This window comes from Harmonia axyridis, chromosome 3, assembly GCF_914767665.1.
Source record: "Harmonia axyridis chromosome 3, icHarAxyr1.1, whole genome shotgun sequence".
NCBI lineage: Eukaryota > Metazoa > Arthropoda > Insecta > Coleoptera > Coccinellidae > Harmonia > Harmonia axyridis.
Genome location: NC_059503.1, coordinates 59,840,703 through 59,859,900, shown reverse-complemented (window position 1 = coordinate 59,859,900; position 19,198 = coordinate 59,840,703). Strand labels below are relative to the sequence as shown.

The window sequence follows — 19,198 nt, the reverse complement described above, 5'->3', positions numbered from 1 at the left end:
AACATATAACTAATTCTCAAGAAATAGGTACTAATCATCTATGGACGAATAATATTGTTTTTTACTTTTAGAGGAATGGTACATTAGATGAAGTCCATAATATGTATACAGGAATGACTGGAATGCAAGAGTTTGGTTTGTTAGATAAAGTTAATGGAATAAACCGCTTGCCATATTGGGATACTCCACCGTGTAATACTTTAACAGCCAGTGAAGGATCTTTCTTTCCCCCTAGGGATTTGACTAAATCAGATATGATCTATTTGTATGACAAAGATTTATGTAGGATTTTACCCTTGCAGTATAAGGGTCCTTCTAATAAACATGGTGAGTTATCTACATTGATGAATGGATGATGTCACTCATTAAAATCACACAGTTGGTACTTGTTGGTATATTTTTATTCGACGATTCGATGAAAATTTTGAATAATACTAAGCGTTTAGCCCGAAAAAGAAATGAAAATTGATATTCTGAAAATCATACACATCATGAACAAATTCTGAAAATTATAAAGGAATAAATTATAATCGAATTATATGATAAAGATCATATCCCCCTTGAGCTTCACAATAACCGATAAGATCATAAAACTCCACTCTTATATTTATCAACACCAATGGTGTTAACGAGCTTGTCAATTAAATTATTTCTATTCTTAGCTCTTCTAAATTTTCAGGCCTTTTAGGCCAAAATTTTTGAGCGAAGTAATTCCAACAAAAAAAGTCTACTGTAGTAACATTATTGTAGTAACAGTAACTATGCCTGCGAGACTAAAATACTAGTGCAAATGAGCCATCCAAAACAAATTATGATCAAAAATTCTCAAACTATTACTATTTAATTTAAAATTGAGTCTTAACAAAATCAAGTTAGGAATTAACAAATTCAAATTAGTACTGAACACATTAGAATTGGGAATAATCAATTTCAAATTGGGACTAAACACATTCAAATTTGAAATAATCAGTTTCAAATGGGGCGACATTTATTATTATTTGATTTGAATTCACGAATTTTTGTATGTCAAGAGGGAGTAGCGAACCAATCTATTACTCATACCGAAGTTTAGTTTGAAAAAATGATCCAGAATATTTACAAAATTACATTATTGGATGTTTTTACAGATACAAAAAGTGGCATAATGAATTCACATAGAAATGAGGGAATTTGAATTTGATTTTTCTCAATTTGAATTTATTTAGTCTTAATTTGAAGTTGAAAAGGTATAGAAGTGCCCGGTTCTGAACCTGAAGGTAAATACTCTCATGGGGGTAAATCAGCTATTTTGTAGAAGTTACAAAAAATCTGATGATTAAAACCTATTATATTTTGTTAAAAAAGGCCAATTTTTGGCATAAATATTTTGAAAAATTTTTTGCGTATTCAATTAACCTAAACTGCAGTTGAAAACGAAAATGAGAGATTTCGTGGGCTATTTTAAACAACAAAATTCCATAAAAATGGGCTCGCAACTGCTTTGTTTTCGAAATACAGGATGTTGAAGTCTGATATTTTTGAGTTTCTTTCTCAAAGCAACTGCACTTCGAAAGATTTGCAACTGAAACTTTGTATAGATATTCTAATCAGAGTTTACATCATATGCCATGCTAATTTGGAATGAAAATCTACAGCGTTATAATTTTCTGGAACAGGTTTCTCTTCTTTCCTGCAGAACTTTTTATTTGTGAACCACTGGTAGTTGATCTTTATGATGCATTGATACAGATCAAGCAACAAAACTTATATTTATTTTATTCATAATCCATCACAGGTCACAAACTGGATTGATTTTTATGATAAATTTCTTATGATAGATTTAGAAAGAATTGTTTGAAATTTTCTCTAGAAATCAGTAGTGGATACGATCAACAACAATAAACCAAAAAATTCAGTACCTACTACATCAATGTTTCCTCCAAAATTTTTTCAAACTTTCAGTGGTTCATAAAAAAAAAATTTTGGACGAAAAAAGCGGACACTGTTAATATCTTCAAAATATCCAACAATTTTTCACGTTACTAACCTATTTATTATTGTTGATTCATAATCCATTAAATGATATTCATCATAATAAAAAGCTCTTTCTTTCTCATTTAATGAGAAGTTGATTTTATTCTATTCGGTAAAATTCTTCATCTAGATTCAATGTGTTTTCTTCATAGGAATCAAAGCAGACATCTATACACCTCCAGATAATATTTTCGAAACGATAGACGTTAATCCAGATAATAAATGCTACTGCCCTGGAAACGAGTTCTGTCCACCTAAAGGACTTCAAAATATTAGTCCCTGTCAATTTGGTAAGATGAACTAGCTAATCACGAATCATTGAAGGTTTACCTACACAAAATTGACTCAAATTTTTCAGGCACATTTGTGTATATTTTTAATGGTGTTTCATTTATAGTTTCAAACACATTAAATCGATGAATTTTTCGCAGATGCTCCTGTATACGTATCTTTTCCTCATTTCTTCAAAGCCGATCCCAGTTTGAGTGAACCATTCGAAGGCTTAAATCCTAGTAAAGAAAAGCATGAAACCTACTTCAAGGTTCAACCGGTAAGTTAAAAAAAAATCGATCCAGTATTCAGTGATAATACACAAGCAGATCCCCTTGAGGGATAATTGAAATTTTTTGCTCTCGAGCGATTAGTTTCAACTAAAGGCTAGAAGATCCATCTGATAAAACTCTGAAGTTGAAAGAAACTTCAAATGGTAATATGAAGCTGAGACTAGCTCTTTCTCTTAATAATTCTTTATACGAATTAACGATTTCAGTTTTTCTACCATACATCCATTTTGGATATCTTGTAAATTTGAGAATCTTATCTCACTCCTTAGTCCTTATTATCTCATACCACCAAATTGTAATATACTTTTGACCCGGTTTATGGTTTTTTTGGATGGTCGATAGGAAATCTAATGAAAAGTTGTCCACTTTTATATTTATTCAACGAAGAAGAGCTATTTTGGAAATTGTTTGTAAATTTTCTGTTGATCCTTTCGTCTTTGCCTTGCAAGTAGCTTTTCAGAAGCAAACAAACGCCGTTCAACATCTCTCGGCTTCAATCTCTCAATGATATTGTCAAATCTTGTTGCGTTTGACACGACTCTTGATCAAGTAATGCCTCCGATTCTTCATCTTCGAAAACCTTCTCTCTTCCACCGCCATGCTAGCTTTCGAAGTTAAAATCACCGTTCTTGAAGTGAAGTGAAGTGATCTGACATGTTTAATCGAGAAAAACTTTATAATGCAGAAGCAAATCGACTAATATTTCAATGGCTTTATGTTTACAAATACCTAAACTTTATATGACATCTACGATTTATTTATTTTGACTACCACTTAACGCTACAGCCATCTATTAGTTAATTTAATATTTTTTTTTAATTTATAAAATAATGAATATTTCATATTACATGTAGTGTTGAAACATAATTTTCAGAAATTGGGAGTACCAATCGAGGGAAAAGTGAGGGTCCAGTTGAATTTGAAAGTCGACCAAGCACCCTATGTGACACCAGTTAAAAACTTTCCTAGCATGATCTATCCGATCATGTGGTTAGAAGAGGTGAGTTAAGATCGAAAAAAAAATTCAGAAATATAGTTCATAGTTTCATAGGTAATCATTTATGGAATATCAGTAAGTACTAAGTACTTAAATAAATGGGACAATTGTATCGAAAATAACAACCATGTTATCATTACTTAGCATGCGAAATGAATAATAAAAGGATTGAAGTCTTTCGAAGTTTAATTTTCCAACAGTTTACAATAACCTGTTATATTTTCTGATTATATCTGAAGAATACCAAATGCATTAAAGGGTTTCATCATAATAAATTAAGGTTAACTCCATCATAGCATCAAAACATATTCAGGTGAATATCGATCAATCCACGATAATGTCTTGATAAAATTGTAGTTATATTGATTGTCAGTTTGGTTAATTCTAAAGTTGAACCTCATATCCTCCACAAGAGGGAATTAAATGGAAGAGGTGCTGGCCTAAGTGGACTTCCTTTAAAACCATAAAATTTATATTTGAAACATTTTTCCCTGAGATGCTTCCTTTTCGAGATTTTTGAGTCACTGAACTCATCTCAAGTACAGGGTGGGCAAATTTCGATGTTTTAGTACTACAACTTTTGAACCAGAGGAGATAGACAAAATCTGATACCCACTTCTCGATCTCTTTTTCTGAGAAACTAACAAGGGTAGTATTCATTTTTGGCCACCTTCTTTTGTTTTCGAGTTATAAGCGAAAATTGGAAAAATGGCGATATCGAAAAACATTTATATCTCCGCTAATACTGATGATAGAGCTCTGAAATTAAAACATTATACAGGCACTTTTTTACGTAGAATCCAGTGGCGTGTTCGTATTTTCAGAAGGGTTTTTAATTACGAAGCTATGACCCAAAGTTATGTTTTTTCTAATGGGAACACTAGATTTTTGTGCCAATTTCTGAAAGCTTAATTTTTCCTGATTTCAAAAATATATAACATCGTATGATTCGTATCAAAATAAATAACAGAAAATGGTCAAAAACCTTTTTTTACTTAAGAGTCGCAATATTTCTATGGTTTCATCTGTTGATGAGCCTTTCTTAACAAGAGCAGTGTCCTTCCGTCAATCTGATTATTTCTATGCTTTTCACTTATTTCTACAAAATTCGAATCTATATTCATTTTATACAAATAGTTTCGAAAAGATAAACGAACTTGGAAAAAGTTTTCTACGTAGCTTGAACACAGTTTCAAATATTCATCTATTGAAATATCGAGAAGAGGTGTCGACTGTGCATTGTGCAATTGTTGTCATTATTAGGTTAAATATTATTTCTTGTTTGTCCCTCCGTAATTAAATTGTTGAGTTCAATCATATATGCATTGTTTCATATGCTGAAGACCTATGTAAATAATCTCCTGATACATGCATCTCAATACAACTCTTTCGATTGAAAAATTCGATCTTGTGGTTTCTCCGTTATTTCCAAATCAATTTTTAGATAAAAAATTTATAAAACATATCTAGATTCGAATTTTGTAGAAATAAGTGAAAAGCATAGAAATAATCAGATTGACGGAAGGACACTGCTCTTGTTATAGAAAGCTCAATTTTTCTGTGTTCATCAACAGTTGAAACCATAGAAATATTGAGACTCTTAGGTGAAAAGAGGTTTTTGGTCATTTTCTATCATTTATATTGATCCGAATCATACGATGTTATATATTTTTGAAATCAGGAAAAATCAAGCTTTCAGAAAATGACACAAAAATCTAGTGCTCCTATTTGAAAAAACATAACTTCGTAATTAAAAACCCTTCTGAAAATACGAACACGCCACTGGATTCTACGTAAAAAAGTGCCTGTATAATGTTTTAATTTCAGAGCTCTATCATCAGTATTAGCGGAGATATAAATGTTTTTCGATATCGCCATTTTTCCAATTTTCGCTTATAACTCGAAAACAAAAGAAGGTGGCCAAAAATGAATACTACCCTTGTTAGTTTCTCAGAAAAAGAGATCAAGAAGTGGGTATCAGATTTTGTCTATCTCCTCTGGTTCAAAAGTTGTAGTACTAAAACATCGAAATTTGCCCACCCTGTACATAGGATGTTTCATCATAAACTGGACAAACATACCTATCCATATATAGTCGTTTAGATGGCACTAGGAGAATCATTTTTGCCTTATGACATAAGACATACCTACCTCGTTGTCGAAGCATAAGCGAGATACAGGGTGTTCACCGTCATTATACTAGCCAAGTGCTAAATAAATAAATCCCGACTTTAGCCTATACGAGTAGGAAAGAAAACTCCCCTCGCGGTTGGCTATTTCAATCCTTGCTAACATCCACTCAATCCCAGATATTCAAAATATCAGAAGGGTAGAGCTCGGTCATATCCGGTACTCCCTGGTTCTCGTCGAACTCCTGGTCCCCTTACACGCGATCCCGCCGATCCTTGGACCAGCTTTTTGCATTTTATCACAAATATACTCACTATTATCATTATTATTTGAATCGGGGTCGTTTTGGTTCGGTAAGCCTTCCGGGAACTGCGACCATGCAGATCTTTTGTTCACTACCCTACTCATTCATAGAAACCCAGGGAGGTCGTCAACGATGTTAATAAAATTGACAACCTCCTTAGGGACCTTTGCCGTTACCTCTCTGGTATCCAGGACCGGCTTACCCATGTGAATGGTTCTTAGGCCAGCCAGCTCTGGACATTTGCATATCAAGTGTTCGGCTGTTTCTGCTTCCGATCCACAGAGCCTGCAAATCTCGTCTGCTGACTTTCCCATACGGTACAAATGATGTTTGTACCGACAGTACCCCGTCAGCAGTCCCACCATCACCCGAAGCTCGGCTCGCGACAGCTTCAGGAGCTTTTTGGCGTAGGTAGGTGAAATCTTCACGAATTTCTTTGCCTGAACAAGTCTAGGAGTGTTAGTCCAGTGGATTGTCCTACTGTTCAACTTCCATAGCTGGACCGCAACTTTATATTGGTCTTTTCCTATCCCACAGAAAGGCTCAGGTCCAGCAGGTCTTAACCTTGATGCACTTTTTGCAAGTTCATCAGCTTTTTCATTTCCTTCAATCCCACAGTGCCCTGGTACCCATAGTAGAGTCACCTTATTTCCTCTGGCCAGTTGCTTTATGGTGTTACGGCACTCCCAAGTCAGCAAAGACCCCTGACAACATGATTCCAGGGATCTCTGCTTGGTTTGGCTGTCCGTGGTGATGTAGATATGCGCCCCTTTGAAGTTCATTTTGAGACACTCCTGGGCGCATACATTAACAGCCATTATCTCGGTCTGTAGAATCGAGGGCTTACTTCCCAGGGCTTTAGAGACCCTCAGTTTAGGTCCATATATTCCAACACCGGTGCTCTTCTCTATTTTTGATCCATCTGTGAACCATATGGATGACTTTTTGTCCAGACGATATACTCACTAAGTCCTAATTGGTTGATATTTCTCTTGAGAGATTTTTGGGAACTATTCCAGTTGTTGAGATGATAATTGGAATGGTTCTCGTTGATATCATTCCCCACTGCCGCTCTATCTGAAATTCGAGGTCCCTATATTTTGAAATTTGTTCAACCTGCTTGTTGACGCATGTTGTTATTATTTGGTATTGCTACTTCGATGAGTATTGCTATCTATATTGATGTTTATCGATTAGTAGTATATCTGGACTGTTGTGAAGGACTGTTTAACAGTCAAAACTGTACCATCCCAATACAGTTTTCCAGGATGGTCTTGGGTTGGTACTAGTATTATGGTACTTTTTCAGAATGAATTAGTTCTAGTTTGGTTGCATATTCTTGGTGTAGTATCTTTCCTACTGCGTCGTGTCTCTTTTTATATTCATTTCCTGCAAACATCTGACATCCTCCCGTGATACCCGGATTGTATCATTCGTTGGACACCCATATCGGCATCTATCGTCAGTAAAATAGTTCGATCCCTAATGATATACTTGCAGTAATTTCTCGTTGAGATCACTTGATATTGGATGACTGAAAGAAAACCTTCCGTTTCTGGAGACAAGCCAATAGTTCGACGCTTCAATGTCGACATGATCCATGATCGAAATGTCGTCCATGTAAGCTTCTCTCCATCTTTTCTGTTTTTCTTGGTTTGTCTGGTGGTTATATGACAATTGCTCCTTGTGCAGTTGTGAAGGTCTTGATTCGTCTGCTTCACACAATACTTTGTAGACCTCTGACCTGCCTGATTTGTCTTTGAAGTATGTTCGTAGGCATTCAATTTGCTCATGGTCAACTTCCATAATGTCTAGCAGATATCTGCCTCCTTCATTCCTCGGCAGTGTTTTGATTTTCTTGCTGTTGAGGTTCCTTTATAAAATTTTGTTGGTTCTCCTCTATCTCTCATAACTCGGACGACGATCTTTACAAATACCTAGCGCGAATAATGACTTATTAACTGAGTTCATTAACTCAGTTAATAAGTCGACGAATCAACCATCAAAGAATGAACTTATTAACCGAGTTCACTAACTCAGCTAATAAGTCTTCCTTCATTCTTTAATGGTCTTCGTCGGTTTTGTTTCATTCCTAGGTATTTGTAAAGAAGGTCTTATTTCATTTTCTTTTATCTCCTGTTCATTGGAAAGAGCGATAGATTCATCTTGAATTCTTCCTCACTATTATATATTATATTATTATTTTCAAGCAAAATTCTAATTAGAGTGGTCATTTATGTTGTAACCTTCGAAGTTACTATATCTGGTCACATCAAAAGTAGATACAATTGTGAAATATTTCAACAATTTTGGTTGAAAATTTTTTTCACTCTATACATGTTAAAAAAATTGTGTTCGAAGAATTCGTGAAATTCTAAAAATAAAGTTCCTCAAAAAAATTGAATTCAATTTGGCAATCGATAAAAAAATCAGGGACATGACAGGTTTTCCTCCATTTTGAATTTTTTTTCAGGGATCATTTTCTGAATTGAGCACACAAAAATAATCTGATATGACCAGAAATCTTAACTTCAAAAAGTACACATAACTGACCACACTCAATAGAATATTGCTTATGTTTTGAAAATGAGGAATATGTAATATGGCAAAAATGATTCTCCTGGTATCATCTGCACGACTATATAAGTTGTTCAGTTTATGATGCAACACCCTGTATACTTTTTAAACGAATATGTGAATGGAATGATAATAAAACATTGTAATAATGGATTGATGCCTTTGATCCGAGTAAGACTATCTAAGAATGAAAGCATTTTATAGTATATGGGAAAGACGTAATTCCTTGCTCTCCAACCAGACTTTTGTTTCGGTTTCAATTGCGCCATCTATTGTTGTAAAGGTCAAGCTCTTCCTATTTAAGAACGAATACTTCTTTGGGTTTTCTTGGTTTAGTTCAATTGAGTGTAGATGTCTCAGTATAATATATATTAAATAACGGTATGTACTCCAGAATCGATGCGACAATCTTTGAACTCGGATTTCCTAAATTGTATATTGAGTATCGAGAACGGTAAGGATATTTTACCGATCGGAGACAATAGTTTAGAGGAGTACCGCAGGGACGACTCCAATTATTGTCTGAGATCGGTAGTCCTTAACGTTCGAGACACCCATAGGATTTTTTGAACGAAATACCAAAAAATTAAAATAATCATTAGTACATTTTATGTCGATGTTATGTAGGAATATAATAGAAGGCGACTTTGTTGAAAAAATTTTGCATATCTACTACGGAATATAGAAAGTCGAAACTCAAATGTTGAATTCAGCAGCAATTTTTCTCAATCCAGCGGTATTTCATCAGCAATTGTAATAATTTTACTTCCACTTTCAATATTAATTGAATTATATTCATTGTTTGTGAATTATTTCATTAACCAGTTGAAATAATTTATCGATCTAGCAACAAACTGATTAATTATGCCTCTCCAAAGTAAACTAATGGGTGGATATTCCTCAAGTCCTTGATTGTGATAATACTTATTATCCCAACCTTAAATGGATCTTCCTAATATTCAACTCTAGCTAGCAATAAAATATTCAGATCGTTTAATGGAATGAAAAGAACCTACGTTAATCATTAAAACTAATACTGAACAATACAGAAATTTCTAGAAGTTCATGCTGAAAGCTAAAATATTCAACTTCGATTTCATCGGATCCATCAACTTACATTTTTGAATGCTCATCTCAGAACAGATCGCAATTTTATTTCCGTGAAAAAATGTGTTAATGATGATATTTTCACGCAGAAATTTTAATAATAGAGTTCATACAGAATATTAAATGAAATTTGGCAACCGATATAAAAGAATCACAAACTTTGTGGGTTTTCAGACATTCTAAAATTTTTTTCAGGGTTTTTCACTTTCACTTATTTTTGTATATAAATAAAATAAATAGTTCGTTAATGGACGAAATACGACTAAGTTTCGTAAATATGGCTGTTAGAAATTTTCATTTCGCTGTGAATTTCAAAACTGCGCAATTATGATCAATATAATATTTGCATTTCGATGTATAATGATCATTCCAAGCCTCGTGCGAAATTTTATATTGATCTTATAGCCTGAACTATAGAGAATACAAGAAGAATTTCTAAAAAATTTCAGTCGATTTTTTCGTGAATACAAAACCAATGGAGTTGAGGTCTTAAGTTTTGATATGAAACAACAATTTCGAGCTTTGTGTGAAATTTCAAGCTGATCACATAATCAGAAGCGTGGAATATTCAAGAAATATCCAATGTTTTCTTGAAGAAATTTCAGGGGGGTTGATATGATATCGTAAAAGATTCGAGTAAAATATCAAAAAAAAAAATAAAAACGATTGAAGAAGTGTCTTGAAGTCATTTTCTCTATAGTTTCTACAACTGCCGGTTCCCATAACTCCAGAATGCCTGAAGCTATCGCTTTGCGACCTTTTGGTTTTTTCATACAAATTTGATGGGATTTCTGTTTCTGTCAGAACTTAAAGACACAATTTGGTTTTTCGCAGTGCATCAGTTGCAGAATATCTTCTTTCGACTTTCGGCCATAACTTCAGAACGCGATCTTCAGGTTTTTTCATGCGAATTTTATGGAATTTCTGTTTCTGTTAAGAAAATCTTATCATAACATTTGAAATTTCGGAGTAAAATGAAACTAAAACAATGAAATTCTGACTTAGCGCCCCTATCGAAACCAACAATATCAAATTTATCATGAGTATATTTTGTCCTCAATCAACAAAATATTTTTTTTCAGACGAGATCTAATTTACTCAAAAATGTTGCGCCAAACTGAAGTTACAGGCATTTCAATCAGTCAGATTTCTAACTTTTACTTATCCTTATCGTAAAATCGAAAGTGACAATTCAAAAAGATAGAGAATTTTCGAAGGATTACAGTCATTATATTTTTTCTTCAAATTCATATAAAACAGTTTCGAGTAAAATTCATTTTTCATTTCGACGGTAGCTATTACGCCCCTTAGCGGAAGAAGTATGTACTTCAAAACAATTTCCAGTGTGTTTTTTTGTACACTTGAGTGGTAAAATTCTCTACGATGAGTGGATCCTGAGATATAGCCGCTTACCTCGTTTATTTGCCCACCCTGTACATCGACTAATCACCCCCACATTTTAAAATCACTTAAAAACCATGATATGGATTAAACCGAATTTCTTTTTTTCTTTGTTTCATCCATTTATTCGACTCTGAAGACAATTATAATTATGTTTACATCCCAACTCAGAAGAAAGAGATGTAAAAAGGTCCAGAAGGGAATTACATAATATAAATAAATAAAATAAAATAAAATGTATTCTATTTGGAATATCGGAGTTGTTTGTACTTATTGCGGCAACACTACAGCGTTGAGAAATATTTTAGGTCGATGGAGTAGTGGCTCCGTAAAAATCTAGGGACTCAGGGTACCATCGGCCTTGGCCCACCCTGCATTTCTCTCTGAGTATCCTTTTCAGGCCCGGCGTTATAAGTGAAACAATGAAGTTACCGTTTCAGGCGCCACTCTTTGAGCGGCAACAATTCGGCCTAGTTTGCTAGTCGCCTTCTCATATTTCATCATTGATTCTTAAAAACAACATAAGGTTATTCCGCTTTGCTGGGTTTGTCAACATTTCCTGCAATAAAAATCTGAAAACTGCATTTACTAAGCAGAACAAATGTTTATTTTATTTTCGAAGTAATACTGAAAGTTTGCATGCTCTATTGGCCCTACCATCTTTTGTATTTGTGGTGTGATAGGTTATCATTCTTCGATCGTACGCAGTGTCAGTGTGAATTTTTTATGTTTACGATATAATACTCTGTGTATTTTAATATTTTTGACTTATGATTAAGTATTTGTTCTCTTTTGTTGTTTTATTCGATTCGAAAATTTTGGAAACACTTGGCTTCAATATTACCTATATATGGAAACATTTCAATATTCTGCATTCACTAGAATTTCATTTTTTGTGCAACACGATTGCAAGAAGAAAGTTCTGTAATATCATAGGAGCAAGTACTATTTCTTTTCACAAGGGGGTCATGAGAATGATCATGCTGTTATTGAAACTTTTTCAGCAGGGGCGTCAAAAAATGTTTTGCTTAAAACTCACGCCGGCCCTTTTCATTTTTATTTGTCTTCTGCTGAAATGGTAATCAATTTCATAAATATTCGAACTGAGTTAGATTTCAATTCGACTTTTTCCAGTTGAATAAACTCATTTATTATTATATTATTATGTCCACAGGGTATTGATGACTTGACGCCGCCAATTCGACGCTGGATCTACCTTGGTACGACGTTCGCCGAAATTGCTTGCCCCCTAATGACCTACAGCTTCATCTTCATCGGAAGCTGCATACTCATCGGGATGTTCGTGAACGGCTACAAATCCCTTCTCTTCACAAAACGAACTATAGAGATAGGCATGAAGCAACTACAGAGGAGGAGTGCCGCCTATATACACCATCCTGAACATTTGATCATGAGGCACGAGGCATACACGCTAATAGACTTACCTGAGGAGCCTCAAAGAGGCTGAAACGTTGTTCGAAAGTATCGACTCCGATTCAAGGTCGAGTGGCAGTTGAATGAGTGGTATTTGAGAACGCATCAAAACAATTGTTCCTGATTTCCTATTTATATTCTCAACGAATTTTTTTTTACTCGAAGGTTGCAAAAAATTTCTGAGAAATAATGTATATTCACTTTTATCGATAATCACGCATGGGATATAACCAAGTACACTTTTCCCTGTTACCACTCAATCTCAGTGGTGATACTAAGAGGGAACACCACCACGTGCATGCTCAGTTTAAAACGAAAAAAGAGATATTTCTTCTTACAAATTACCGATTTTTATGGGATTTTCACATAATTTCCCGTAACAATAATCTACATGGAAGAACGTTAATATTTATAATTTGGCAATGAAAAAAAAAAAAATTTCTAGTAATTTTTCGTTTTTAACAAAAAAATTGATGATATGTACTTTGTACGAAGTACTAATATATTTTTGAAATATTATGAAAAAACCTTCCAAAAATCATTACAAAAGAGGTAAAATTATAAGCGTCAGAGGGGACATGAATGGGTACCAAAGTTTGACTGATGCTCGAAAAACCACGTGGTGGTGATCTCCCTTAATTTCAATACAAGTGTAGAATTATACATGTTCTATGAGAGATCCCTATAGTTTTGAGAACGAAAACGAAAAATGAATTAAGATATTAGATCTATAGTATATCAGCTTAAGTTACTCATTCTGGATCGAACGATGATAAACCAAATATCTTTGGATGAAAGCAATACTTTGTTCGATTCCTTCGTTGAGAATATCTTAACTATAAGTTCTCCAACATTTACTTTCCTTGACCACGAATGACATATACAAGATAGCAGATTTATTCGTTGTTTTGTTTGCTCTCTAGAAGATATTAATATATAGGGTGTCCCGTAAAGACCACGTCAAACCGAGGGAGAATGTAGATCAAAGTATAACCCACCTGCTATGACAAAATTCCCATCATAAAAGTCTTACCGTTTTCGAGATATTTTTTTTTGGAAAAAAATGAATTTTTGCTCCTTTCAATAGTCCTTACGGTTGGTAAAATTGTAGCCGAATCCGCAATTCGGCTTCATCACGTATGGGTGTTGCGTATACTTTGTCTTTTAGGCATCTCCAATATTAAAAGTCCTGAGGATTTAGGTCTTCATGTACCCATCCTTGGTACAGGAAGACTCGTCGCTCCATATGATCTTATTAAAAACTCTGGATCTGCATGATGTTTTCGCGAAATTTGCCGGCAAAGTTGAATTTCGTTGAAGTGAATAATTATGCGAAGAATATTCTCGCACATAAACAATTGTCATTGTTCACTAAGTAATGCAACATCGAAGATTTCTTAACAGAATTCACAAACTTGATTTTGTCAGAAACGTACCCATTTGGATTAAAACAGCCATATCTTTTTTCTTTGAATACCAAATGACTTGTGTGATACCTTTTTGAAATCACTATAAAATAGACAATTTATTGGTGTAATGTGCAGCAGTAGCTCGGTACATTTTGGTTTCACTACGATGGGTTCAACTTCATGAACAAAATAATCCACTTCCAAAATTTCCAATAAAAATATTTCTCATAGCCCCCCTTCAAAATGTTCGGAGGATGTTTTTAATGTAAACGTTAGAATCATTCTTCAGCAATATTTTACAGAACAAAAAGGTGTAAAATTGTACCAACCGTAAGGACAAAACTATTGAAAGACGCAAAAATTCATTATTTTCCAAAAAAAAAAAAAATACCTCGAAGACGGTAAGACTTTTATCATGGAAATTTTGTCATAACAGGTGGGTTATCCTTTGATCTACATTCTCCTTCGGTTTGACGTGGTCTTTACGGGACACCCTGTATAATAACAGCTATTCACTGAATTTTCACTCAGAAAACAAGGGATTTTCTTCCTAAAATAAGTGGTTATTAAATTAATTTTTCTGATGATGCCCCCAACTAAGGAAGAACTTGAATCAAAAAGTGTAGGGTTATTGTTAAATTTTCTGTAAAACTAGATGGGCTCTACTAAATATTTTTTCTATTTAATTCCAAATGTCAAAAACATTTTCTTCAGGTGAATGTGAGAGATTATATACGTTCTTTCTCAAAATTTTGCAACTTTTCAATATTTCTGATATGAGTTTTAGTCAATTGGTGTTTTCATTTAGAACTCAGTCAGAACAGGTGGAGAAATAGCATAACAATCAGTTACAGTCATGCAGATATTTGCTTAAATACCAAAGATTCTTGCTGACTATTTGACAGGATATATAGTTAGTTATTAGTTTATGAATTTACTACTTCAAGAGGACAATGCGAATGTGACAAAAATTGAGTTTTTTACAATGAGAATCATTTTTATGATAATTGAGGTTTTCGAAATCTTAATTATAAATCCGTGTTGAGTTTTTAGGAAGGAATAGTGAATTTTACAATTTGCTCAAAAATATACAAAGACGTACGAATTTTACTGTGAAAATGAATATTCTTTATTAAAAAAACCATATGAGTGAAATGTGATATATTATTGGATATATTTTTATAATTAATTGCATATTGCAATTTTGTATAATATTGATATAAATAAATGATAAATAAACTGAATAATTTTTCTTAATCGAGATGTGAGTAATATTTTTCTAAGCTGTTCATTCATCCCTGGATTCTAGAATCACACAAAAGTACAGTTCAATACAATTGAACACAAATCGAAATAGAATCATTATTGCTTTATAAGGTAATGGAGCAAGAGTGTAAATTTGAAAGAGTACCACCCTGAAGATCTCGGCCCCTATACATGCTTTATAGGGGCCTAGGGGGACATTCTAAGCGGTTGGTTCCAATCAATTTGTATCAACCCTGTAAACATGATTACAGCAACCTCTAAAATCTTACCTTGTTTCAAAGGCGATTCGATTGCCTAAAATAATGCCATTCGCTTGATTTTATTCATTAGTATGATACTTTCTAAAAAATAAAGAAGAATGATTACTATAGCAAGAGTTTCAATGAAACATGAAAATAATTAATTTTTTTTACTACAAAAGATTTTCGAAATGTTGAGATTATTTTCTAGACAAAAATATTACCTATTTTCAAATTTGGCTCCCTAAGTTGTGGAAAACTTTAATTTCAATTTATCGGCACAATGTGCCGATCTCGGGTAACTTTGAATGTAACAAGAGGAAAAAATCTAAAGTTTTCAAGTCTGGGCAGTGTGGTGGCCGTTCAATCGGCCCTCTTCTACCTGTGAGACCTTGCTATTTAATATAAAAGAATGTTAATATATTTTGATCGAAAGACCAAATATGATTCATTAGTTGTAGGACAACTTTAAAAAATTATAAGAAGAAAAATAAGTGAATTTGGATAATATTAAATATGAGCAAAGTCTTCATCTATCCACATCTAAAATTGGATTCACAACTCTAAAATGAAAATTCTTAAATATTTTATTTCAACGATCCCAAAAAAATACAACTATTGACAGGACTCCCATTTGCACTTTTTACCGACACAAAACGAACTCAAAAAAAAAATCATTGGCAGAACATAGATACACTTCAAATCTGGTAGTCCTAAAATGAACAAAGAGCAAAAAAACAACAAAAATCCATACCCACATGCCTAAAATAACACATTCTGTGCATGTCTTTATTCCAAGGTCAACATATTCAGATGAATGTTGTGAATTTTTATTATAAGTGTTGCATAATAATTAATCACAAGTACTAATTGCTATTACTCGTGTGAAGTTGACTTAGGAACAGTCGGTACAGAGTGTTTCATGAATAAGCGAACATGCTTTCATTGTGAAATTCTATGTATAAAATTGGATAGCCTGAATAAGTGTTAGAAATTGAGTAGTAAAACGCTCTCTACATATCATCTAACGGGTGTTTTTTTCGAGATATATAACTTTAAATTGGCATTACTGTTCAAGATGTCGACCGATTCAACAGCTGTCAACTGATTTATTCTCAGTTTGGTTTGGCAATTCATCATGAATAGACTCATGCCTGAACAACGCTTGCAAATAGTGCAATTTTATTTCGAAAATAATGGTTCTGTGCGGAATACGTATCGCGCACTACGTCCATTTTATTTTTTTTAGCGATGAAGCGCACTTCTGGTTGAATGGCTACGTCAACAAACAAAACTGCCGAATTTGGAGTGAAGCTAATCCTCAAGTGTATGTCGAAACACCGTTACATCCAGAAAAACTGACTGTTTGGTGCGCTTTATGGGCTGGTGGAATCATTGGTCCTTACTTCTTCAAAAACGATTATGGCCAGAACGTAACAGTCAATGGTGATCGGTTTAGAGCCATGATTACTAACTTTTTCATTCCTGAATTGAACAACCATGTTGTCCAGGAGCTGTGGTTCCAACAAGACGGCGCAACATGTCACACAGCTCGTGCCACAATTGATTTATTGAAAGACACGTTTGGTGACCGCCTAATTTAACGTTTTGGACCTCTGAATTGGCCTCCAAGATCTTGTGATTTAACACCGCTAGACTACTTTCTGTGGGTCTATGCGGATAAGCCACAAACCTTTGACCATTTGGAAGACAATATTCGCCGTGTTATTGCCGATATAAGGCCACAAATGTTGGAAAAAGTAATCGAAAATTGGACGTCCAGATTGGACTACATCCGAGCCAGCAGTGGCGGTCATATGCCAGAAATCATATTCAAAATGTAATTCCACAAGATTATCTTGTGGATAAATAAAATTCATGTGAATCGAATAATCCATTGTTGTTTTATTGCATTGTAAAGTTCTATAGCTCTAAAAAAACACCCTTTATAACATCAATTCCGTTCATAAACTACATTGAACACTATTAAATTAGTATATTGGCAATATTGGCTTTACTGTCACGTTTTACATTTCATCTAGCATCAAACATCAAATATATTTTAAATCATTGTAAATACGGACCGGTTAATCTCTGAATAATGTGTGTCGATCTATTTTGCATAACAATTAAATAATTAAATTTCGCAGTAACGGGTCTGAAATAATGTGCTCCATTTATCTCTTTCACCTAAATAAACAAATTTTGAGTTTACTGGTATTGTTTTTTCGGATGAAGATGATTTATTCAACTTCATCATATTGAATGAACTTTGATAAAATAAAAATCATATCAAGTATGAACTTAAAGTAAAGTAAACTGGCATGAAAGATTAGCCGATCTCACATGCATGGATTATTTTTGTGGGAACACTAAAAATGAAGTACACAGCATGTGATGATATACTAAATTAAAAATTAAGGAAAGCTGTAGCGTATCAAATACCAAGAGCCAAAAAGAGTATAGAAAAAATCTTTAAGGTAACTTGCTTCTGTAGACTAGTGGTGAGAGTGAAGGGATTGCAACCAATACGACTAAAGTTCAAACCCCGATACCATCATACGAACTCGAAAAAAGTATGGTGCGTACATGTCCAGACAGATCAAGATTGGCAAACGGTTCTTCTCAGAACCAGACAATCGGTTCTTCTCAGGACCAACACCCTGAAGACGGCAGGCGAATGCTTGCCGAAACGTCGTAAACAACCAACCGCATAGATGATGGAAACAGCCGAAAAAACATGAAATATTTATTTATTACATATTTAACTATTCCTTACTCCAGATTCTAGGAATATTTTTGGGAACTCTTTTAGCTAATATTTTCAAATGTTATCACTTTGTAATTCACATTTGACAAGATGATTATTTGGATAAAGTTCATTCAATATAAAGCTGCCGAAATTATCATATTAACTTGAAGACACAACAGTCAAAAACCTGCAAAATTTGTGCGCAAATATGCCGCTGTTAATAAATGTTGTTAGTAAACAATGATTTAAAGTTGTTTTATCAACAAGGTACCAGATTATTAGCAGATCTTATGTACCCCACAATGGCCCGGTCTCCCCAATCTTTAAGAAGAAATTATTTCTATAAAGACGTGGCCGATCGAATCAACAAATGATGCTGGGTAATATTAAACGAAAATCCATTAAAGACATAAGGATTTTTCCATTTCCATTTTCATTGTTTGAATTGTTGGTATTTGGGTTTGGCTTTGACATTGCAGCCCACTAGCTGCGCTTGTGCCACAAGGTACACTACAAAAACATTCATTAGGTGTACAATTTTGGTTTATTGATTTATTACTATAGTTTATTCTTCACACATTACGTTAAACATAATAGCCGTTAATTGACATCTTAGGGCTGATAGAAACAAAATTTCAGGAGTAATTGTGGATATAAATCCTCAGTAGCAATTTCAGGTGGCGAAATTGCATTACAACGAACCTCAACTCGGGCTGTTTTAGGTGTAGGGATGACACAGCACAGCTGTTCTACGACAGCTGCGGTTGTTTAAGGGTGGCAAAGGGCAGTTCTGTTGACAAACTGCGTCTCATATATCCTGAAACGAAAGGTATAATATTACTCACCCCTTTGATAGCTTACGTCATAACTCTATCAGGATCATTTTCCGGAAAACTTGTTTCCGGTTACGAACACAATTCATTTTATATTCATACCATCATAGATCCCCAAGGTATTAATTGCATGTTGAAATTGAATTATCTCTGCAATATAACATATCCCGTCG

At 34.0% G+C, this 19,198-nt stretch overlaps 1 protein-coding gene across 3 annotated transcripts in view; it reads left to right on the top strand.

Annotated features, from left to right (window-relative positions):
- The window catches only part of LOC123675584 (scavenger receptor class B member 1), a 129,471-nt gene extending 116,567 nt beyond the window's left edge, over positions 1 to 12,904 (top strand). Inside the window, exons 7-11 of one of the 3 annotated variants that reach the window (XM_045610962.1) lie at positions 72 to 327; positions 2,166 to 2,303; positions 2,445 to 2,563; positions 3,451 to 3,576; positions 12,267 to 12,904. In XM_045610962.1, the coding sequence (XP_045466918.1) occupies positions 72 to 327; positions 2,166 to 2,303; positions 2,445 to 2,563; positions 3,451 to 3,576; positions 12,267 to 12,560 (933 nt within the window). In that variant the 3' untranslated portion in view covers positions 12,561 to 12,904. The remainder of the gene's footprint in view (positions 1 to 71; positions 328 to 2,165; positions 2,304 to 2,444; positions 2,564 to 3,450; positions 3,577 to 12,266) is intronic. The other 2 variants (XM_045610963.1, XM_045610964.1) reach the window with 2 other exon arrangements.
- Positions 12,905 to 19,198: the final 6,294 nt, after the last annotated feature.